Source organism: Lissotriton helveticus, chromosome 1_1 (genome assembly GCF_964261635.1).
Source record: "Lissotriton helveticus chromosome 1_1, aLisHel1.1, whole genome shotgun sequence".
In the NCBI taxonomy this organism is placed as follows: Eukaryota; Metazoa; Chordata; class Amphibia; order Caudata; family Salamandridae; genus Lissotriton; species Lissotriton helveticus.
The window spans coordinates 1473666344-1473690992 of record NC_136057.1 but is presented as its reverse complement, the minus strand read 5'-3'; the positions used below and the strand labels follow the sequence as shown (position 1 = coordinate 1473690992).

Below are 24649 nucleotides of genomic sequence, written 5' to 3'. Positions count from 1 at the left end.
TGTGACTCAAGCTAGATTAACCATTGGTGTTTGACAGTTCATGATATGTTCATTGGGCTGTCCTTGCACGCATGGCGTTGGCGGTCTGTGGTGTTGTATAGCATTTTAGGACCCTACTGTAATTTTCCAGATTCATGCCCTTATATAGGTATAAATCACCGGATGTATGACGTTACAACGCATGCTTTACATCGCATGCTTTTACAACCGCGGTTTTTACATCGTATACCATTACAACGCATAGCGCTTTGGGGTGCTGGATAGTGAATAGTTTAATTTACTATTCTAACTCCAGTCCCCGTGGACACTAGGAAGGTGTTGGATAGCAAATTAAATCTATTCCCTATCCTAGAGCGCCCCCAGCGCAATGCTTTGTAATGGTTTGCGTTGTAAAAGTTGCATCGTGAAGGCACTGCGTGGTAAAAGTTGCGTTGTAAGGATGTTTCCCTAAATCACCATATCCTTATAAAAACGGTGATGGATCAAGCCCCGATCTTTGGACTGGGTAAGAGTGGTCTGCTTAATTCAGGCACTCTGTTCATCACCACCCCCTTTTCTGAATCATTTTGTCCACCATAAGCGTGGAAGGGTATACTCAGATGTGAGTCCCTTGCTCATTGCACCATCAGGATTCAAGCAAGCCGGGCCGACGACGCCTGAAATGGCAGAAACCGGTCCCCGGAAGCTTGTTTCCTTCCCAGTATAAGAATTGGCTTGGTAGTTTGGTTTGCCCTGTTCCCATCATGCACTGGGACAGGAACAGACTAATTTGCATATAGCCAAGTTCTGAGCTGGGATGGTGCAGTGAGCTAAAAAACGGTGATGGATCAAGCCCTGATCTTTGGACTGGGTAAGAGTGGTCTGCTTAATTCAGGCACTCTGTTCATCACCACCCCCTTTTCTGAATCATTTTGTCCACCATAAGCGTGGAAGGGTATACTCAGATGTGAGTCCCTTGCTCATTGCACCATCAGGATTCAAGCAAGCCGGGCCGACGACGCCTGAAATGGCAGAAACCGGTCCTCGGAAGCTTGTTTCCTTCCCAGTATAAGAATTGGCTTGGTAGTTGGTTTGCCCTGTTCCCATCATGCACTGGGACAGGAACAGACTAATTTGCATATAGCCAAATTCTGAGCTGGGATGGTGCAGTGAGCTAAAAAACGGTGATGGATCAAGCCCTGATCTTTGGACTGGGTAAGAGTGGTCTGCTTAATTCAGGCACTCTGTTCATCACCACCCCCTTTTCTGAATCATTGTGTCCACCATAAGCGTGGAAGGGTATACTCAGATGTGAGTCCCTTGCTCATTGCACCATCAGGATTCAAGCAAGCCGGGCCGACGACGCCTGAAATGGCAGAAACCGGTCCCCGGAAGCTTGTTTCCTTCCCAGTATAGAATTGGCTTGGTAGTTTGGTTTGCCCTGTTCCATCATGCACTGGGACAGGATAGACTATTTGCATATAGCCAAGTTCTGAGCTGGGATGGTGCACTGAGCTAAAAAACGGTGATGGATCAAGCCCTGATCTTTGGACTGGGTAAGAGTGGTCTGCTTAATTCAGGCACTCTGTTCATCACCACCCCCTTTTCTGAATCATTTTGTCCACCATAAGCGTGGAAGGGTATACTCAGATGTGAGTCCCTTGCTCATTGCACCATCAGGATTCAAGCAAGCCGGGCCGACGACGCCTGAAATGGCAGAAACCGGTCCCCGGAAGCTTGTTTCCTTCCCAGTATAAGAATTGGCTTGGTAGTTTGGTTGCCCTGTTCCCATCATGCACTGGGACAGGAACAGACTAATTTGCATATAGCCAAGTTCTGAGCTGGGATGGTGCAGTGAGCTAAAAAACGGTGATGGATCAAGCCCTGATCTTTGGACTGGGTAAGAGTGGTCTGCTTAATTCAGGCACTCTGTTCATCACCACCCCCTTTTCTGAATCATATCCTTATATAGGCATAGAAATCATAACCATATTTAGACATAGCTCATGCAGTCCACATACGGCATGGTCACTTCTACTAGTTCCGAAAATCCACAATGATTTCTTGGAAAACTCTGCTTCAGCAGCTAGGGACTTCCCCTTGCTCGAATACTGACTTGTCCAAGAACTCATGGAGTTTTCAAAGAACTGAGACTCTTTGATGACTTTATAATGTCCACCTTTACGTCAAACTCGGCACCTTCAAGGTATAAATATGCCCACACTTGCCTTAGCAAACACACGGTGGTTTGGAGCAGTTCGACTATCTACTTGCCGACACATCCTGCTACAGCAAGTGCCGGAGGAAGCCGACCCTCCAGCAGACGCACTGAGAGAGACGCTGTCTTTTCTCTTGCAGAGAATCCAGCTCCAGTGTTTCCGAGCTACCCTTGCGGGTTGTTGGGAAATCGAGTCCTGAGTCTGACCTTCTTCATTCTAAACCAGGGTACGGAGCTGATTAGACCCTTAGAGAAATCTTGGATAGATTGTTGGCAAAGAATACTACATCTATGCTACACCTCACTCATCTATGCTACACCTTCCCTCGTACTAGGCTTAGGTTAGGTACATCGGGTAGGGGTTTTTTAGACACACCAGTTGAGTACTTTTTAGCCTCTTATTTATGTATGTATTCATCTATGGTCTAGGAACCATACAATGCTCTCACAGTATTATGTTTTCCTACTCTTTTTACTGTACGCATTATACTTTGCAACCAGTATTACGATTGTAGCAGTTCATTTCTTCTGCTTGAGAAAGAAGACTGTTCAATAAATACCTTTTATTGAAAACGCCCGTCTATCTACTTCTCTGCAAACTCTGGTGAAACGAAGCATGCACGAATGACTGAGTAAAATATCGATCTATTGTTTCCACGACTCTGAAGATCAGTTTTATCTTGGGGGAACAAAGTTGTCATGTTTATGCGGTTGTCCGAAACTAAATCCCTTCTTGTGAACTCGAGAAAGTTTCTAGTGACCTCTGAGCTAGCTGGCACTCACAATTAAGTCTAATATATTCAATAGCGACCTAGTAGACATAAGTCCTACGTCACATCTATAGGATATATTATTCCAATGCGCAGAGCCTATTGGGAATATAGGAACTACACTACAGTGGGATCTTATCCATTAAAGCTTACCTACTCCTACAATTGGATCCTATCATTACTACACTGACACCAGGGATCTGTGGAGAAAGGAAAGCGCCACATGCCGCAAACACAGTATAGTATTTAACACTTCTTGAATCCAAAACAAAATCAGTAACAAGTATCCACCCTACCTGTCGCGACATACATCCACCTACAAGAGCCTACACAACACAGGTAGCCAGGATGGGATGTACAATGCACCAAAAAGCACATTCTGGTAGCAAACCATACACAGTTAGGCAGCCAGCACCTGCAGCAGCATCCTCGTGCACATCAGGCTAGCGCACACCATCCTGCAGTTCAGGAAAAGGACACAGACATCTCTAGGAACAATCATAGATAAACGCCCAGCCTCCACCAGCAGTGTGTCCAATACAGAAGACCGCTAGTTCCACTTTCTGCCCCTCACCCAAATCACAACCCAAAATTGATGTGATATCCATTTGTCCATCAACATCTTTGCAGCACAAACACCACACACAGCTACATTTACACTTTGTATATTGATTACGCAGTTTGTAAAAGCGAGGGCTTACAGGTAATCAAAGATGGCCAGGCCACCGCGCGTCATGTACTTGAGGTTGTTTTTTGTGAGGAAGAGCACTCCATTGTCGAGGCTCTGGATTTGGCGGATGTCGTCATCGGCGTTCACCTGGAAGGAGGAGAAGCGCTCAAGAGCTGGCCCGAAAAAGGAAGTGGCATGACCCTGAAATGGCAAAAAACAATTATTTAAAAATGCATAAATTGCTTTTTCTTTAGCAAACTGGCAAAATTAGATGGCTGTGATGGATTTAAACCACAACTTATTTCCCAAGCCCCTTGGCCAGAAGACCCCGAGATCTATTTTTCTGTTATTTTGGAGTCTCAAATCACAGCAGTGATCAGGTCTGGTCGTTAACACTTGTGGAGTAAGGGTGTTGCTTATAAGCTTTCTGGCTGAGACACACTACATGCTATCTACACCCCAACGTGAAAGGTAAACTTGTATCACGGCTGTGTGTTCTGCTTTTAACTGTTTCCTATGTGAGATAAGCTCGCACTGTTGCTCCCTCCTCCTGCACTTTAGCCATTCTACGAATCTTGTATCACAACTGCTTCGCGCGCGCTATCGGTCCTATGCCAGTGGAACCTTCCATTGCTGCTGCCTACTACACTTCAGCTTTCTGTGAGTGACTGAATCTCGCGCTGCTGTATCGTATTTGTGCGCAGTTAGACTGCTCTTGCTGTAACTGGTAAGGCGCCTACTCTGGTGGAGTGGTGTGTGCACGCGCCGTGCAGTGGCTCGCTCACAATGCCGCTACCTGTGTCGCCATAAGAGTTCTGCGTGACAGACCAGCATACACTTACCCGGTGATTCCCGACCCACAGCAGCTCCTCGCGCATGTCGAAGTGGGAGGCAGACACGGGCACGCCTACCTCGGACACTGCGGTGTGCAGCTCCGAGTACATGCCTTCCAGCAGGTGCCCAGGGTCGGAGACTGGCATGGCGTCCAGTGGCACCCCGTTCGGGTCCAGCTCCGCAGTCTGCAGCAGGCTGGGGTTGAGATGGGGGTCCAAGGCACCATGGAGAGCCGAGCCATACTCCGCCAGGCCTGGGTCAAGTGCTTCAAAATTCATGGTCCCATTGAAGTGGATCTTTGGAGGCGGAGAGGAAGCAAAACGAGCACAGGTTGGAAATTCAAGTCAAACAATGACGGACATACACATCAACATTTTGAAAATAAAATAGGGAGGCTATATTTTCCCTGTAAACTTTCATTGCAGGAGAGGCAATTTCAGGCGTTAGACTGCTAAAATAATGCCGTTTTTAGCTTTAAAAATAGGGACTTTCCCCGCTGAAATCGTGTCTGTTGGCATGTGTAATTGTCCTGTTGGACACGTTCTAGTGTTTAGTATGTACACGTTTACCAGCCACTCATTTGAGGGCTGGTCCATACACCCACCCCACACCACCTAACACAGACGTCACCTGTCAGGTGACCCTGTGCTGTGTTATATTTCTTTATGGAATTAGCTACCTCGTGTTGCAACACGAGATATGTACTTGTCACATTGTATTTGTTATTGTTTAATGGAGTATTCTAAAGCTTCGGTTGTTCTCACCTGACAACCTGCATTCTTTGATGCAGCTGTTTGGTGAGAAGGACTGAGGAAGGCTGCTCCGTTGATGTACTTGATTGCTGAATAAATATTAGAACTATCTCTTCTCTGGAGTTATTACTCAGCAATATTGGCGACGATATCTTCATCAACGGAGAGAACCCACCACGGATATCATTTTCGAAAGATTTGGAAATTTTGGATTATTTATCAATTTTTGTTCGTTATCGGAACTTTTTGTTACAAACTTCGTTATTCAAGAACAATTATTTAATTGTTACTACGCTATGCGGTAAGACTTTTATGGAATTATTTCATTATAGGAAAAATTCTCTACCTGCATTCTTCAAAATGTTCACGAGCGCTCAGCCGCCTTGAGCGAACGTTATCGCATGCGGCTTTCTGACGCGTTCTGTGATTGAGCATTCTAATCTTGAGTCATCGGCTGATGTGTGCTCGTATCACGTATGCTAGCTACGAGGTCACGCACAGGTTCAAGTAGCGTGACGCCATTTTAGAAAAATCAGAATTCAAGTTTTCACATCAGGAAGCCGAGAATACCTTTGCGCTTTCACTAATTTATTTAATTTACTTACCACAAAGTTTTCTATCATTTAAAAAACGAAAAGCCTTTCTTCAGTCAATGGATTTCTGCAGTTTTCTTAAAAGGTAGGATTCCTTTTATTTCTTTCAGGAAATTATTTTGATTTAAACATAAATTTCTCAGTACTTGTTTGTGCTTCATTTTTTGCTCTACAATATGGCTTCTCAGCAGAATTTTACAACTCAACCTCCACAACCATTTTGGTCCTCAGGTGCTGAACCAACTATAAAATGGTTAGAGTGGAAGAATTCTTTTTTTAAATTTCATTAAAGCTATAGACTTAGATAAAAATGCCTGCAGATAGAAAGAAACCTTTTTCTATATTCAATTGGCCCTGCTGGTTTAAAAACGTATGATCGTATGCAAAAAAGTAACGTCAGTGGAGATGCTGATGAATTCTTGGCCATTCTGAAGGATTTTGATAACCATTTCGCACCTAAAGTGTGTATTGGAATTACACTATATAAATTCATCCATTAGAAACAAGAAACTAATGAAACTATTAATGAGTATGTTTCAGCTCTAAGACTTCTTGCCGAAGACTGCAAATTTGATCATTTAGAAGATCAATTAATTAGAGATAAAGTTGTTATGCATGCCAGTGATTCATCTATTCAGGACCGTTTATGGATTAACGGTGATTCTGATTTAAAAGACATTTTAGCATCAGTGAGGAAAGCAGAACTTTCCAGTCTCAGTGCAAAAGCCTTAAATAATGAGGTTAAAACTGATGAAAAGAATGAAACCACTGTAAGCAAAATTAAAGAAAAGTCCTTTGACAAGAATAAGAAAACCAATGTTAAATCTTCAAAACATGATTCATCACAGAAACATGAAAACTTAAAATGCTTTCGTTGTGGGAGTAGTTCACATCTGTAATAACAAACTTTGTCCTGCCTTAAAACAAAAATGTTCAAATTGTAATATTGTGGGACATTTCGCTAAAGTGCGTCATAGGAAGAAATCTGTAAAAGTGAAATGTGTGGATGATGAAACTGAGAGTAGCTCAGATGATGATGATAATTTGGTTAAGAAACTCATTTCACACTGTATTAGATGACAATATAACTAATGATAGTAACATGGATTCTAAAGAATTACTTTTACTTAACATTATTGACAAGAAGAACAACAAAAAGAAACCTTTGTGTTTTTATCATTAGGTGGTGTTATTATTCAAATTTATGCGGATTCAGGATCCCCATACACAATAGCAAACGAAGAGGTTTGGAATAGTAAGTTTGTTAATAAACTCGGTAATGAGTTATTACCTCCTGATATTCGACCAGAAGGGTTTTCAGGAGAAAAGATTGATATGGTGGGCTACAGGTCTCTCTTATTTAGATTTAAAGGAAGAGAAGCATTTGGGAAATTGTATGTTTAAAAAAAAAAGGTCCATCTGTCTTAGGGTGGATGGATCAGGGCAACCTTGGGATAATCCTTAATCCCAATAGTGAAGATCCTGTAATACTCATTGATGATAATACCGATTTTTGCAAGGAGATTTTAAATTTGTATCCCAAAGTCTTCAGTAAAGAAATTGGTAAGTTAAATGATTTCAAACATCATATTGTATTAAAACCAGATGCCTGTCCAAACATACTCCCATTGTTTTGAGAAAAGAGGTAGATTTTGAACTTGAGAAGCTTGTTAAGGCTGATATTATCAAACCGATTGAATCATCACAATGGATTTCTCCCATTGTCGTTGCACGCCGTAGCAATGGGAAATTAGGATTGTGCATTGATTTGAGACATTTGAATAATAATATTGTAGTTGACAAATTTCCTTTGCCGAAAATTTCAGAAATGTTGAGTTTAGTTAAGAATGCTAATTGGTTTTCTACTATAGACTTATCAGCTGCATATCATCAGATTCCCCTCACTGATGAGAGCAAACCCTTAACAGCGTTTATTACACCTTCAGGTTGCTTTCAATACAAGCGCTTACCGTTTGGTCTTGCATCTGCTGCTGCAATCTTTCAACGATTGATGCACTAGTTTTTCAAGGATTTTGACAATGTTATATGCTTTCAGGATGATATCCTTGTATTTGGAAAGGATAAACAGGTACATGATAATATCTTGAAAGAAGTCTTAGACATCTTAGAACAGAAGGGCTTAACAATAGAACACACTAAATGTAAATTTGCTGTGAAATCCATTACATATCTTGGACATTTCATCAGTGGTGAAGGAATTTCTACTAAACCCTCTCTTGTTGAGTCAGTGCTGAATGCCCCACACCCAAAAAGCAAAGATGAAGTAAGACCATTTGTTGATTTGGTCGAGTTTTACTCGAAATTTGTGAGAAACTTTTTGAGTAAAATTTCTAACATTCGACAATTACTGAAAAACAAATCCAAGTTTTTGTGGTCTGTTGAATGCAATGAAGAGTTTGAAAACATTAAGAATGAAATTGCCAAAGCACTTGCTTTAAGTGCTTTTGACCCGGACCTTGATAATGTCATAGCTGTGGACGCAAGCAATGAAGGGTTAGGAGGAGTGCTTTCCCAAATTGATCAAGATGGGAAGGAGTCTATTATTGCTTATGCTTCTCGTTCTTTATCACCAACTGGAGAAAGATTCTCGGTGATAGAGAAAGAATCATTACCTTGTATTTTGTCTCTTGAGCACTTTAGAGCTTATGTATGGGGCAAACCATGTACTCTCAAGACTGATCATAAACCTTTGGTGAGGTTATTGACCACAGAAGGTCTATTTAATGCTTCCCCCAGGATTGCAAGAATGTCTTTGAGGTTACAGGACTAAATTTATAAGGTAGTTTATGTGCCAGGAAAATGTTGTAGATGATTTTCTTTCACGGATGCCAATCACTTTGTCTGACAGTTCTGATCACAAATGGGAGAACATTCAGGTAGCTGTAGTACATGATCACGGGTTACCCAGTGTTGGAAGAAGTGAGTGGGAGAAAGCTTATAAAAAAAGACCATGTCTTGAGGGATTTATTTTCTTTCATCACTAACGGATGGCCTTCTAAATGCAATCTGCCAGATGAATTTAAGCATTTATGGGAAGTTCGCAATGAACTTTCTAAATTAAATGGTAATATCATGCGAAATGATAAAGTCATTCCTCCCGCCAATCTTCGTGAAGTCATTGTTAAAATGTGTCATGAAGGTCATAGTGGGATAGCTAAAACTAAGCTAAGAATACACCAGTGGTATTGGTGGCCAGGTATGGATTTATTTATTGAAAGAATAATTAGGAATTGTGTATGGTGTGCTAATTCAGAAAAAACCCTTGTGACTCTAAAACCACCAATGGCTGAACCAATTATCCCTAAGTCTCCTTGGCACACAGTTGCAATTGATATAATGGGGCCCATTGGTTCTCAAAACAAATATGTTTTGGCGGTGATTGATCTTTTCTCTAGATGGCCTGTTTCAAAAATTGTTGAGAAAGTAAGCTCTGAAGTAGTAATTAATTTTCTGGATAGTATGTTTGTAGGTGAAGGATTACCTGCTTTGCTAAAAAGTGACAATGGTGTGCAGTTCACATCAAAAATTGCTAGGGATTATTTTGAAAAAGTTGGAATTAGACACTGTACTATATCTCTTTATAATCCAATTGGCAATGGCATGATTGAGCGTTTCAATAGAGTGCTAAAGAATGCCATTCAATCTGCTGTCAGCAATAATTGTGATTGGGAACTGCAGTTGTTCAAGACTGTTTGGATGTATAGAACCTCACCCCATGATGTCTTAGGTACATCACCCTCTGAAGTTATGAGAGGGAGAACAGTACGTACAGAATGCAATCCAGAATGGATGGCTAACAATTTAAAATCTACCGTCCCTTTGTATGTGTTGAGAACTAGAATTGAAAATAAACATTTTAAAAGCATGGAAACATGATTTAAAACATAATGTTAAGTTTTGTGATATTAGTGTAGGCTCCTGGGTCAAGGTTAAGAAACCTTGGAAGGTAAAAAAAGGAGAGAGACAGTTTTCTGAACCTTTGGAAGTTACATTTTTTTTTAGAAATGCTGAAGGAAAGGTTTGGAATTTAAAACGTATTGCAGTTCTTAAGAGTGATATACATTTGTATAAAAGAAATGAAAATTCTGGATTATCAAGAAATGTTTCTCAACATTTTATCATTGATGATGACCTTATAAAAAATGATAACACATGAGTACTTTCACGAAGATGTTCAATTTCCCAGGATATTGGTTGTACTTCTAGTGTTAATACTGATGTAAATCCTATTGTTGAATTTTCTTCTATGAGGAGCAACATGGGTGATACTAGTGTTTGTGCTGCAACATCAAAGAGTGTAGCAATACGAACATCTGACACTAGGACATGAAAAGCTGTAACACCTGATACTGTGGTTAATACTGGTGTCACATTGAATACCAACATCTCTCCAGCTAATGATACCTGTATTAGTCGTTCTGTGCATACCCGCACTAAACCGGTATGGTTAAAAGATTTTGTCTGCGATGATTTATCTAATTAACATATATATATTTTTTTCTATTCTCTATTAGGAGGAAGATGTGTTGTGTTATATTTCTTTAAGGAATTAGCTACCTCGTGTTGCAACACGAGATATGTACTTGTCACATTGTATTTGTTATTTTTTAATGGAGTATTCTAAAGCTTCGGTTGTTCTCACCGCACAACATGCATTCTTTGATGCAGCTGTTCGGTGAGGAGGACTGAGGGAAGGCTGCTCCGTTGATGTGCTTGATTGCTGAATAAATATTTGAACTATCTCTTCTCTGGATTTATTACTCAACACCCTGCCAATAGGAGGCCAGTTCCCGTTACTTCCACGATGTGTGTCATTTATAGTACTGCACCTGGTCCTAGGGCCCAATGCACTACAGGCATGTCTGAATATGGTGAAAACAGAATTCATAGAAGCAGCTAGTGTGGTCTAGGATGGGGCATTTTCCATAAATGTCGTATGCAATTCATGCATCTTGGGCTCACAACTTCTCAGAAGCTGAATAGGGGGGCAGTGGGGACTCGAAGATCAACCAGAGGCAGACTGCTGCTGCCGTCTTAATAGTTTCCCAGGAGCCTAGGTAATCTCGGTCAAAACAAGACAGCCAAATATAGGACACAGGGCCTCATGTACAATGGGTTTATGTGCTTATAAATCCTCTAATTTGGTAATTCGGAGTGTTCATGAACGCTAAAAAACTTAAATGAACTATCAATTTAATAACTCAGAAAATATATTTTCTGAAACATTAAAAATTAGAAATCAATATTCAGAGGGGGCATGTTAAGGGTGTTCCTTCCAAATACCGATCCCTTATGGTCTGCATTAATGTTTTACAAACGAAATTCGGGTACAAAAACAATATTTGTGCACCAGCACAAAAGAGGTCTCATACACAAAGGTCTCATACACAAAGGGGTCCGCAATGACCTTTTTCTCTTTGTGAATGTTCAAAAAACGAAAAGCTTTTTTTAGAAGCAGTCAACAGTCAATGGGGCCACTACTTCTACTTAAAAACAATGTTTGTAAAACATTTACATTTTAATGTTTTTTTAAAGGCATCTTGGTCTTTTGGGAAAATGGGCTGCATAAAAAAACAAGCAATGGAGCCAACAGGTCTCGCGCCTTTGGGACCTTAGAAGTGTTTTGTTATCCAGCACAATATCCTTGGTGCAACAACATCAAGTGTTGCATGGCTAAACACTTATAAGTTCCAAGGGCGAGACCTATTGGCTATGCCAATGCTTGTTGTTCATGTTGTTTCCACCGTATTTAGGGCCTGGTGGTTGTGTCATCACTGGAATGATGCCTAACTGCTCAGTAATTCCATTTTTCTTTTTAAATTATGATTCCTTGATGATCGAATGCATCTTTATATAAAAAAAAACATCGGCACAAGAGAATATAAAACCTCTGTGATACCCAAGTTATTTGAGGAAACCTAAGTAATCGCGGAGTTAAGTTTTAAAAAGGAATACAGATTTAGAGAAAAAGTTATCTTTGGAAAACAAGACGACACAATTTTCTATCAGCCAAGACGAAAAGGATAGCTTGGAGCTCAGTACACAGAAAGCAGATCCTATACCAATTAGTCACTATGGCGTAAATATGAGCCCGAATAGCATTATGGAAGACTTCTTACCCATTGATGCCTACATGACTCTCCTAAAATTGAGGCCAAACCATTACACATTCTAAAGGTTAACATGGATATTCCTTAAATGTTCTAGCCATTCGTTCACTTTAGAAAACACCTTTCTCCCAATTGCCTATTGGTGTGCCCGTGAGTGCACCAGGTGCAGACAGGCGCAGCACAACTGAACTGCATTGGCTGGGCATAGTGCAGCACTGAAAGAAAGGTCGTGGATTCAAACAGATGTTCTGACTTTCACTGCAGAGAGTCCGCCCTGAGATGAAAGAGGGCACAGAGTGAGATCCCTCTGCACCGAGTGTGCAGTGTGCGACTCCAAATGCATGCGGGGGGATTCCTGGGGTGGTCCTTGGACCTCTGTGTTCCAGAGCCGTCCGTTAATTCATGCGCCTCTTGGCAGTCTTTTTCCCGCTATGATGTCATTGGTAATATTGGGCCGGCACAGGAGAAAAGGTATTGCCTGATTTTCGTCGGGTAAATGCAAAGTACTGAGACAAAATACCCTTCATATTCCACGAGGCCAAAATATGTGCCCGTATGACCCATGATCCAAACAGGGCCGCCCAATTATCTGAGACATTGTCTCTAGCACAAAAGTTCTCCAGTACTTAAAAAATTGGCAAAGATGCATATTGCTGTTCTGTAGCCCTTTTAACACATGGACACTGGTTTGCCAGAGTGGATCAGAATTTTAGTATGTTAGGAAAAGTATATTCATTGTAGGCTACCCTGTGAAGTCATCAGATGACTCAAAGCGTGCACCACAAAGGAGCACCATTGAGCGTCCAACAACTAGTACAGATGGGAATGCAACAGCAACACACTCTACCGCGATGCCTTTATTAGAGAGAGGCACGAAGACAAAGACAACCCAGGAGGGGCAAAAGAAAAGAAGAAAGAAACCGACAGGAACACCAGGAGCACCTCAGCCTTGAAGAAAGTAGTGAAAGGGAAGAAGACAACAACTTAGTTATTAACATCGCTTCCTATGCACTCAATGAATGCCAAATCAAGACTTTACAAAAAGGAACCACCTTTGTTCCTACCAGCAACACCAATGAATTGGACTTAGAGATCAGTCTTTTCAAATTCATGCGATATTTACGCCTAAGGCATTTCTTCGAGAATGTGGTCACTGACATGAATCCTGTTGAAGTCGATCAATTAAATGACTTATACTCTAGAAGTTCATACATGGCACTTGTCAGCCATAAAAGCTTTGACACCTTCGAGAAATTAGTCAAATTTGATCTTCAAAAGTTCAATTACAAACGCAATTCCAAACATCGCGACGTATCCAACAAAGAATTTGCAATACTGAGGAAACTGGCTAACAATCCTGAAATCACCGGTCAGTCCGCCGATAAGGGGGGAGCCCTGGTTATCATGAATTCAAGTTTTTATAGAGGTCAAGTCATGGAACATCTTTCTGACTGTGACACTTACTGTACTATTGATTACAACCCCACTGAAAAATTTGCTGAAATTCTGAAGACGATCATCCAACAAGCAGTTGACATGGGTGTTATCATTGCCAAAACGGCTAAATACCTCATACAGTTAGATCCAAAAACTCCAAACATGTACATGTTACTAAAGTCCATAAAGACATTTCACATCCTCATTTTAGACCTTTAGTGTCCACTAAGGGCAGTCTGCATGAACCTGTTGGGGAAATTCATCAGGGATGTGGAATTCCTATAGCCCGACACCCAGGACATATTGTTTGGGGTCAAGGGCAACAAGTTGTCATGTGTATTTTGTCCTTGGGACAAGTAGGCCCAGTCCCTGCAGCACAAACCCTTTGTTTGCCAGTTTGCAGTACCATATTATGGATCAGGGAAGGGCACTCACTGCCTGCAGTTAAGGTCTTATTTTTGTCCTTAGGTTAATACTGTTCAAACTTGTATTTATGGTTCATTAATTGAAAGCCTTTATTATTAGGGTGAGTGCTCTAAGTAAATGTTGTAAGCTCGGACTGCTCTATTGGCAGTGGTTCCAGTATAAAAATGTGTACACAGTTTTCAAAGTTTAACAATATAAGGCTATTTATAATGCTCCCAGAATTCTCCCTGATTTGATGCAAATATTTCCAAAAGCTTGAAAGCAATATTGATGATTCTTTGCTTTCAAAATAAAATGTTCATTAAAAAATGAAAGCAGGAAAAAAAACATTTCGCTAAAGTACTATGACATTTCAGGTACCATTTCTTAGCAGCATCATTTAGTAACATGTGTTGATGCATGCTAGTATTTCCCAAAAATATTCATAATGGAAAATCAGTGTAACCAGTTTCAGTAAGATTATTGGAAACAAAAATGAAAAAACATTGGCAAAGCCAGTGAGTCTGAAACTGGTGGTCAGCTTTTTAGTTTTGTCAATGTGTGAATTGTTTTGGCACCGTTTTTCTAAAACCCTATTGGTGTGGAAGATTCTGGCCCTCACCATTATAACAAACATTGGCAAAAGCAAAAATAGTTTTTGGTCTCAAAAAGTACACACTGCCACAGTAGCTACTGGCAATGAACAAAACTATTGTGCCAATATGCTCCTAGTGAAAGAGCAGAATGTTGTCACTCACAGTTAAGCCAGCTGATGCAGTGAGAGAGACAAACTGTTAATAAACGCAAAAGGTCATGGTCAACACCAGACCAAATTTGGGGCCCAATTATTGAAGAAAGCCTCAGAACTGCACCCATGGTATACGTCCTTGAATTAAGTGCAGCTATACGCCTTTCGTGAATGCCCAAGAATTTACAGAAGTAGGACAAGAAATAGTACTACTAGAAAATATTTGTGAACTGCATTTTAGCATGAGCAAATCTGCATGTGTAGATTTGCTCATGCGAACATCTGATTGTTTTCAAGTTCACTTTCCCTCCAATCAATTTTTTCCAACTCTGGAACAAGGTTTACATCTGCCATTGCCTGGATTAAATTACAAAATGTCTCAGTATGGGAAAAGATTAGAGAAGAGATGTTGAAAACCCTAAAAACATGCAAGTTAGTAGGTTTGCACAAATTCAAAAGGGCATCCTAACCCTGGAACTAATGCTTACCACTACCTTCAGCCCCAGTATGTAGATCAGGGGAAACTTGGCAACATAAGGCGATTGCAAGTATTCAAACACTACAATGGTATGAGCCCTAGCATAATCAGAGAGGCTATATCAGAGCTCCTATATAAAGATATTGCTGTCATAGTTTGTCACCACATGGCACCAAAGGGACAAGTGGATTTTGTTACAGGACAAGTAGATTTATGAAGCAACCTGCCCCATGGACAAGTAGATATTTTATTAAATTCCACACCCCTGTTCATCGATAAATACTTACAACCATTTGTGGTGAAGATGCGCACCTACGTAAAAGATACAACTGATTGTTTAACCCAAGTCAACAAAATCTCATTTGAGTACTATGAATGAATGAATGAAAATATTTTTTGTATAGCGCAACGTTCACTCCAAGGAGCATCTTGGCGCTTTTGGACAAGGACCGAAGAAAAGACAGGGAGGGAGGTGGTGCAGGATAGAGGATGATAAATGAATGATCAGATTAATGCTAAGATTTCCTGATCTGTGATGCTGAAGATCCAGGTTTTGGTTACTATGATCAAATCTGGTTATGTTCCATTGATTTAAAATCCCTGTACACCTCCATTCCGCATGATCTAGGGATGGAGGCAATTGAAGATACTTTACTACACTCTGAACTTGATACAGATTTTCAGGTATTTTTAATGCAGCTGATACATTTCACCCTATATCAGAGCTATTTTCGATGGGAGAACCAGCATTACATTCAGATGTTCGGTACATCTATGGGCAACTGTGCTGCACCTTCATATGCCAATATCTTTATGAAATATTTTGAAGAGAACAATATCTTGAACCAGACATCGTGGATGACACGTGCAACCACCTTTCTGCGATATATTTTTAAAAATATTTTATTAAACAAACAAAGCAGAGTAAGCGATCAGTTGACAATCATTAAGTACAAAATTCAACATAGAGAGCATATATTATAGCAGTGTATTAAAAGAACTAGTTTGGTGAGGACCAGTCCTGGCCATCCCCATTTCAGTTGTAGGGGAACTGCAAAGTTCACCTCTAAAAACATTCCATTGCCCCCATTTTTTATCCCAAGTTCTAGGACACCCCCTGACCTTATATACAGTTTTTTCAGACAACATACATGTATCCATTGCAGCAACCCATCTAATCAGGATCGGTTTATTTGGCGAGCCACATTGCATTGCTATTTCACGTTTCAATAAGAGGAAGCCCAGAGCCGCCCATTGTTGTTCCAGTGTAGTGAGATCTGAGGGGTCCCATACATTAAGGAGTCCGCATTTAGGAGACAGAGAGATTGGTTTCCCTAGCGCATCAGACATCTTACGGGCCGCACGTTCCCAAAGGTCCTGGATCATTGGGCAGTCCCAGATAGTATGATAGAACGTACCAACTAGCCCACAATTACGAAGACAAAGATCATTTGTGCGCCTAAAAATTTTGGCTAAAAGGGGAGCAGACATGTATGTTCTGTGCAATATCTTCAATTGTATATGCCTGAATCTGTGGTTGATAGCCGATTTGCGCGGGGACATCAGTGCCGCCTGCCTTTCAGCATCCTCCATGACCCCGATATCGCCCTGCCATTTGCCTCTCAGGAGTTGGAAGGTGTTGGGCATGTTATTGCATAGCTTGCGGTAGGTGCAGGATATCGCCTTGGCCTGAAGGGGTTCTGATAATAGTCTATCCTCAAGGGGCGAGGATTGTGGAAGGGAAGAGAGATCAGGGACATTAGTGAGTATGGCGTGTTTGATTTGGAGGTAGCGGAAGGCCTCAGAGTGGGCTAGGTCATATTTCTTCTGGAGTTCTACGAAAGTCAGCAGTTTTCCCTTATGAATCATGTCACCCAGGGTAGAAATGCCGATCGTGTCCCACTTATCAAAGCCTCGGTAATGACAGAGGGAGCCCAGTGCATGTGAGGCCCAAAGCGGAGTGGACAGCGTGAGAGCGTCAGCCCAACCAAAACGTCTATTCGCTCGGTGCCAGACTGCTAGTGTTTGTGACATCGGGCCTATATAGCGAGTGCGGGAAGGTTTACCATATAAGGCAACGAGGTAACCCTCACAGCCCGTCTGGTATCGTTCAAGATGAAAAGCAGGGTTCGTTGGTGGACCATATAGCCAAGAGTTGGTGGTTATCAATTGAGATGCCCAATAGTAGAGTCTAATATTTGGCAAGGCAATACCACCATCGTACCACCCCTGCGTAAGCGCGAGAAGAGCGATGCGGGGGGAGCCGCCGTCCCACAGGAAAAGGCGGAGGTCTCCCTCTAATGCATTAAAATTGGAGTCGGCAATAGGAAATGGGCAATTTTGTAAGGCGTACAAAAAGCGGGGGAGTGCAAGCATTTTAAAGGGGGCTGCCCTGCCTGGGAGAGACAGAGGCAGTGATCTCCAATGCGATACGTCATTATGGAGCCTTTGTAACGGGCCCTTTAAATTACGGTCATAGAAGACCTTGGGGTCTGGGGTAACGAAGATACCGAGGTACTTGAATCCATCCTGGGCCACGTCAATCGAGTATCCCCTTGGGAGAGGAGGGGGTGGGCCACGTAGCCCATATATCACTGACTTGGACCAATTGATGGAGAAGCCCGAGTACTTGCCGAAGTTGGTGATGACATGTAGGAGACTGTTGATAGAGGATTAAGGGGAAGAGATATAGACGAGAATGTCGTCTGCATATAGGGAGATCGTGTCAATTGTGTCGTCATTCCACCGGAGTCCACGGATAGAGTTATCCGTTCTGATCCAATGGGCCAAAGGCTCTAGGGTGAGCGCGAACAATAATGGGGAGAGGGGGCATCCCTGCCTAGTCCCCCTGTAAAGAGGAAATCGCCTGGATGTGTGACCGTTGACAAAAACTTGACCCCAAAGATCAGTATAGAGCAGTCGGACCCACTGAATACATTTGGGACCGAATCCATAGCGGGTTAAGACCTCAAAAAGGTAAGACCATTCTATGGAGTCAAAGGCGAGCGTGGCGTCAAGGGAAAGGATAGATGCGTCGTCTTGGAGGTAAGGTATTCTGCTCATAACGTTGTGGACCCTACGGAGATTAAGCGCTGTGTTACGGCCTGGGAGGAATCCTGATTGATCTTCGTGAATTAAGGAGGGGAGGGCCGTCATGAGTCTAGTGGCGAGGAGTTTCGCCAGAATTTTCACCTCAGAGTTAATGAGGGAAATCGGCCAATAGGAGCCGCAATCAGTAGCAGGTTTAGAGGGTTTGTGAATCACAACAATTGTTGCCAATCGTTGGTCTAGTGGGAGGCATCCAATATCACGGCTCTCCTCAAACATTGCCTTCAGGTGTGGGAGTATCTCACCCGCCATGCCCTTCAAAAATTCAATAGGGACACCGTTGGGGCCCATGGCTTTACCCGACTTTATGGCAAACAGTGCATTGCCAATCTCCTCCCTCGTTAGGTCTGCCTCTAGTTCTTTCACGTCAGTTTCAGAGAGAGTGGGTGGGCGCATTTCATTTAATAGGAGTCTAGACTCTGCAGCATTATAGTGCGCCCTGGCAGTATATACTCCCTCAAAATGAGTAGCAAAGACCTCTGCTATTTCCCCGGGGTCTGTAACAGGAGAATTGCCTGGTCCGGATATTTCAGGGATCCATCTGGAGCCCTGCTCGCGCTTTTCGAGCCACGCCAGCATTTTACCTGCTCTATCACCCAATTCATACACTCGGTGGCGCGTCTTTAGGAGTTTGGCCTGCGCTTTCTCCAAGGCCAATGCCTTATATTCCAGTTGTTGCGCTCGGAGACGGGCTGCGGTGTCTTCCGAGGGGTTCGCGTTGTGGATCGACTCTAAGTGGACCAGGTCCACTTCGGCCTGGATTAGGTGATCATTTTGTTTGTGTACATATCCGGTTTTGAGAGCTAGCGCCTTCCCCTTGAGTACAGCCTTATAGGCCTCCCAGATGGTTATAGCCAACTTCACGGAACCGACATTTTCTGTGAAGTAATACTCCGTGTGTTCTAGCAGGCAGTCTTTTATATCAGGGATCTTTAGGAGCCACGGGGTTATTATTATGGGACCTCGGGATCTCTGATGATAATATGTAAATTCGACAAGGAGTGGGAGTGATCAGAAATTCCCCTGGGGAGCCCTCTAGGGTGGCGGAAAAGCTCTAAATCAGTTGTGGGAGAGAAAAAATAATCTATACGAGAGCTACTATTATGGGCATTAGAGTAGTGTGTGAAATATGAGGTAGTTGGATGAAACGAACGCCATAGATCTTCGAGTCCCATTGCCTGTGTAAAATCTAGGAGATCAGAGCATTGCCTGCGTGACGCATGTTGGGGGTGTCGATAGAGGGCGTCATTTATTGTCATATTGAAGTCGCCCCCAATGAGCAGGGGCCCCTGCGGGAGATCTAGTATGAGTCGCTGCAGGGTCTGCAATGCATCTATTCCCAGGGTTGGAGGAATGTAAACTGAGATAACATTTAACGGCTTTCCCTCCCAGATGGCCTCTATCACCGCAAAGCGACCAAGTGGGTCGGCCCACGTTTTCGTACACGTCAGTGCAACATTTTTGCGGACAAGGCTGCCAGTTCCTCTGGAACCTGAGGTAATTCCCGCGTGTACGAGCAGTTTGTACCCCCCCCCCCCCCGGTGCAGTGCTAGACATGTGTTACCCATCAAGTGTGTTTCTTGGAGGAGGACCAGGTCCGGAGCGTGACGTTTAAGATATTGCATGACTATCCCTCTTTTTACTCTGCTGCCTAGGCCGTTGACATTCCATGTCATGAGGGAGAGAGACTTAGTCAGGGGGGGGTGTCATGGCGGTTCAAAAAATGGGAGATATTCACAGAATACAGGCCCGTAGGTTTCAGAGGGGTTCTCAGGGTCGGTAGCGGACCCGAACCGGTCAAAGGTGGAGATCAAGGGGGACCAGGTATGTCCTAATGATGAGTATAGAATGCCTTGCGAAGGCATGTAACGCCGTGAAGTAAGCTCCCTGTTCGACAAAACTCTGCAGTGTGTAAACAGCAACAAAACCAAAATCAAAACACAACATCTCAGAACCCCCCTCCCTCCCATTCCACCCCCCCCCACCCAGCCCCCCTGCCTGCGGACTTGAAACTATCCACTCCCCAACTAGGCAGAGTGCCTGTCGCCCTCCCAAACATGTACGGGGTGTTTGAAGAGCCTTGAGTGCCCCCGCCCAGAACAACCAGATATTTGGGCCTAGTGCCGCGTCAATAAACACGTATCAACAATAATATTCACATAGTACATTAAGCAATGACATGACCTGGACGCCTCCAGGCGCCAGAACTGCAGAGAAGAGTAAGTGAGCCAGCAAGAGCTAACAAAGAACCACTCCGTCCCCTGTTAGCCAGGATCAGAGGACCACATGCGTGCCATTTAAGTACCAGGATAGCGTCTCAGTTGATAGCAAGAAATGGATCATTGGTAAATTCACAAGTCTTTTCGATTGTCATCCGAGAACAGTTCTTGACTTTCCGGGGGCGTCTCAGCATCGGCCTGTTCATTCGAGTCACGACAACGGCGTTGAGTGGCGCCCGACTGACGCCACCCCTCGAGCCAGTCCCACGCCTCAGCAGGCGAGGAGAGGAACCAATGTTTTCCCCCTGCCTCCACTCGTAATTTGGCTGGAAACAGCATAGCGTACTTAATTTCTTTGGCACCGAGTGCCTTCTTGACTTCGAGGAAGCTACGCCTGCGAGCCTGGACCTTCACCGTGAAGTCTGGAAAGAATGTGATCTGGGCGTTCTCTAATCGTAGGGGTGGTCCTGTTCGTGCAGTTTGGAGGATGACATCTCGGTCCCTGAAGTTAAACACTCGGGCGATTATGGGCCGGGGGGGACGCCCACCTTTGGTCTACCCCCGGGAACTCTGTGCGCCCGCTCAATGGAGAAGTAGTTAGGCAGCTGCTTCGGCTGGAGGTGTTTCAGGATTAGATTCTCAACAAAGAGGTCGGCCGCCGGCCCCTCCATTCGCTCCGGAACCCCAAGGATGCGGAGGTTGTTGCGCCAAGCACGTCCTTCGTAGTGGTCAAGTAGCTCACTCATCTGTGCCTGTTGTGTCTGCAGTTGGGACACTTGTTGTTGGAGAGTGGAAGTGTCATCTACAAGCGCCGCGGTCTTGACTTCTACATCCCGCACCCTGGAGTCGATTTTTCGGAGATCCGCTCGCAGTAGGGTAACTTCTATATTAAGCGAGTCTATCCAGGTCTCCAGTGACGAGCGAACTCCGGCTATCGCCTCCATCACATCGTGCAGCGTGGGGGCGCGTGCAGCTGGGGGGGGGGGGGGTAGCAGTCTTAGGCACAGTATCCGAGGTCGCCTCTTTGAGCTCTCCTTTAGAGCCCCACGAAAGTTGGTTAATCTGCCTCTGGTGAGACAGTCGGCTGCCTTTACTGCTTGCCATGGTGAGGCGTTAAGAGACCCAGCGTAATCCGGTGGCGAGAGTCTGGGACAATTAGTGAGATTAAATAATTATTCCCTCGAAGCTGGTAGGCCGCCGCACTCTTCTGCAGATTAAGAACTCCGGGATGTATATAGCTTAGGCAGGTCGAGAAGGAAGGCTGAGGGCCACTCGTAGACCGTGGACCATGCAGGCGGTGCGAAGGCAGTAGGAGAACCCAGGTCTCACCAGAGAGCGCCAGTGCACCCAGGGATCCGGGCAGAAGTGCAATCATACAGAGGAGGGGGGGGGGGTGCCCCTAAAGACCAACCATCCAACGGGGCCGCACCAGTGAAACCGCTGCAGGTATAGTGCCGTTCTGGGAGATAGGAAAGCGGATTGTCCCCGTGTCTCAGGGCGGGCCGTGAGATGACAGTCCTGCGTGTGAGGAAAGTAGTCTGGAGCCAGTGTCTGCGGGGCAATTGGGGCCGGCCCCCCACAGCGCAACACCTCTCACCTTGTCGTCACGGGTAAGGCGCTCAGACCACAGTGTCCGGGCACAGGAACTCTCTCAGCGAGGCAGGGGTAGGTGGCAGCGTGCCTCAAGTGACTGCCGGAAGAACGGTTTGACGGGGGGTCCTCACCATGCCACGAGGGTCCCCCTCGCCCCAGTGAGGTCAGTGGTGAAGCAGGGGAGGCAAGATGGCAGGCGACGCCCAGCTGGAGCCCTCGACAAGGGCGCAGGCGATATGAAGTGGTCCCCGGTGGTAGGCCCAGAGCCGGGGACTCGCGTAGGCAGCAAGTCGGGCACCGGGGGGGGCCCTCTCCCCGCAGGAATCCTCTGGCGCCAAGCACTTCTCCGGGGCAGGAATCGCACGTGGGCCCGATGGTCGGGTATCCGATCCCCGACACCGGCAGGTCTTGGTCGCGGAGGCTCCCAGAGCGCTGAGTATGCTCCGGAGTCAGCCCCGGCAGTAGGCGACGGCCCCGGTCGCCATTTTGAAGCAGCAAAGTAGCCGGGTCGTGAATGTCCGCGATGCCACCAGGGACACGAGGGCAGCCAGGGAGCTGGAGAAGGCAGCTAGGCAGGTCAGCAATGTGTTCCCCCTTGTAGATGGGGTGTTCTGCAGCACTGGCGATAGGATAGATTCTTATTCACGGGCGAGGGCCGAGTAGCCGGTTCAGAACAAGGCCATTCCTCTCTGCTGCTAGCCACGCCCCCCTTTCTGCGATATATTGAGGAAATTTTTGTTGTATGGAGTGGCCCTTTACAGTCATTGTTGGAAGCGTTTGAAGCACTGAATCACATCAACAAACGGATTCAATTTACCTATGAGTACCATGCGCACTCCAAAACCTTTCTGGATGTTCAGATAATTCGCCACGACAATTTCCTGGAAACTAATCTTTTTAGAAAATCCACAGATCGGAACAATCTGTTGCACTACCAAAGTTTCCATCAGACTGAAAAACCACTTACCATACTCACAACTGTTAAGTGTGAAAAGAATTGTATGTGGCCCTGCCAAATATGAACAACAAGCCTCAGCAATGTTGAACAGATTCAAAGAAAGAGGATATCCACCAGACATTCTAGAATCAGCTATGGAAAGGTGTAAGAAGATTAAAAGAACTGATCTCCATACTTTTCAATATCAAGCTAAATCCAAACATCCAGTAATAGTGTCTAAATGTTCCACCATAAGCCATGCGTACAAAAAGTCTATCAGAAAACATTGGCCCATTATTGCATCAGAACCAGACTTCAGGGATATTTTTGAAGGTCCACCAGTGTTTGCATTCAACCGTGGCAAGAATATAAAAGACACCATTACCAACTGGCAATACCAAATCTGCTATTGGACCGCATTGTAAGGAACAGACATAACATCAGTCAACTACAGTTCGCAGTTATTGAAGTTGTGGAGGAACGAGAAGGCCGCAATAACTTTTACAACAAGATAACTTTTGGATCAAACATTTGAACTCAATGAAACCCAACGGTCTCAATGATCGGATGGAATTCTCTTATTACCTTTAATCCTCTATCTCACACTACTGACATTCATTTTTTACGTTTATTTTATTAGCTTTACGTCATTATTTATATTCTTTTTCAACTGTTTATCACGTATTCTCTCCATCGTCATTTCTTTCACTGTTCTTAATTGATTTTATTTTTCTCCTCTCATGGTTTGCACACACATACTCCTCTCACTTTTCATTTCACCCATTGTTTATTTACTCCTATGTACATCCTTTCCTCACCATTGTTTCCACCATTTACAGCCTTTCATTTGGTTTATTCATGCATTGTTCCACTGTTGTGAATTAGTGACTATTCTTGCAGCGTTTTTGTTCACGCTTATTAGAGCCAGAGTTAACTGTTTCAAAATGGCGATCATGTTTCCAGTAGTTTGTTTCTGTTTACAATAGTCCGTTTTTAACTTCCTCACCCTTATTGGATTTATATCCGGTTATCTGCCATCTTACTAAAATCTAAATTCCGAGACTCCCAAGAGTATCCGGCACATTCAAGAACTGTAAGTGTATTATATTGCGCACGCTGTAGATAATGATCTTTGCCACCGTACGTTTCACAGTTATTTTATTATGAACCGATTCAGTTGCCGCATGTGAGCACTTTCCTCCGCAATGGTGCACTCGCGCTATTCACGCCGCTTGAACATCAGTCCTTCAAACACGTCACTATTGTCAAGCACATACGGGGACGTTTGTTTGTTTTTAGATACTAACTTTCACTCATCGGTTACATTTTTCCCGTTCTGTTAAGTCGCACATTCGTTTACGTTATGAACAGGCACCTATAGCAGAGACGACGACGATTTAAGAAGCACATTATTTCGTTTACATTGCGATTATGAGGTTGCTGATCTGATAGATAGCTAACCTATTAGCAAAAGCGTTCTTTGCTTGTTTATGGGTGTGTGTTTATGTTTAGGCATCATATGCTGTTTTTGCTTTCAGATTATACCCCTGATGAAGGGCGTTCTGCCCGAAATGCATAGGGATTGGATATCATGATGAAGATGCTGTGATTTTGATGATTTGATCATGCGCAATGATGGAGTATTTTTGTTGATCATGACAATTGAAAACCATGAATAAATGTTTTTTGGTTTGGTATAACCATTGATAGATTGGAACTTTCAATTCATTTTTGATTTAAATGGACAACACACTTTGTTTGTGCGCCTACACACTCT

General features: G+C 43.8%; 1 protein-coding gene across 3 annotated transcripts in view; it reads right to left on the bottom strand.

Moving 5' to 3' along the window:
• The window catches only part of PAN2 (poly(A) specific ribonuclease subunit PAN2), a 1642407-nt gene that overhangs the window by 765004 nt on the left and 852754 nt on the right, over nucleotides 1–24649 (bottom strand). For 2 of the 3 annotated variants that reach the window (XM_078686370.1, XM_078686378.1), the window contains exons 2-3: nucleotides 4480–4767; nucleotides 3669–3838 (exon numbers count right to left, since the gene is read on the bottom strand). The exons of the other annotated variant lie outside the window; for it this stretch is intronic. In XM_078686370.1, coding sequence (XP_078542496.1) covers nucleotides 3669–3838; nucleotides 4480–4749 — 440 coding nt within the window. In that variant the 5' untranslated portion in view covers nucleotides 4750–4767. The remainder of the gene's footprint in view (nucleotides 1–3668; nucleotides 3839–4479; nucleotides 4768–24649) is intronic. 3 annotated transcript variants of the gene reach the window in all.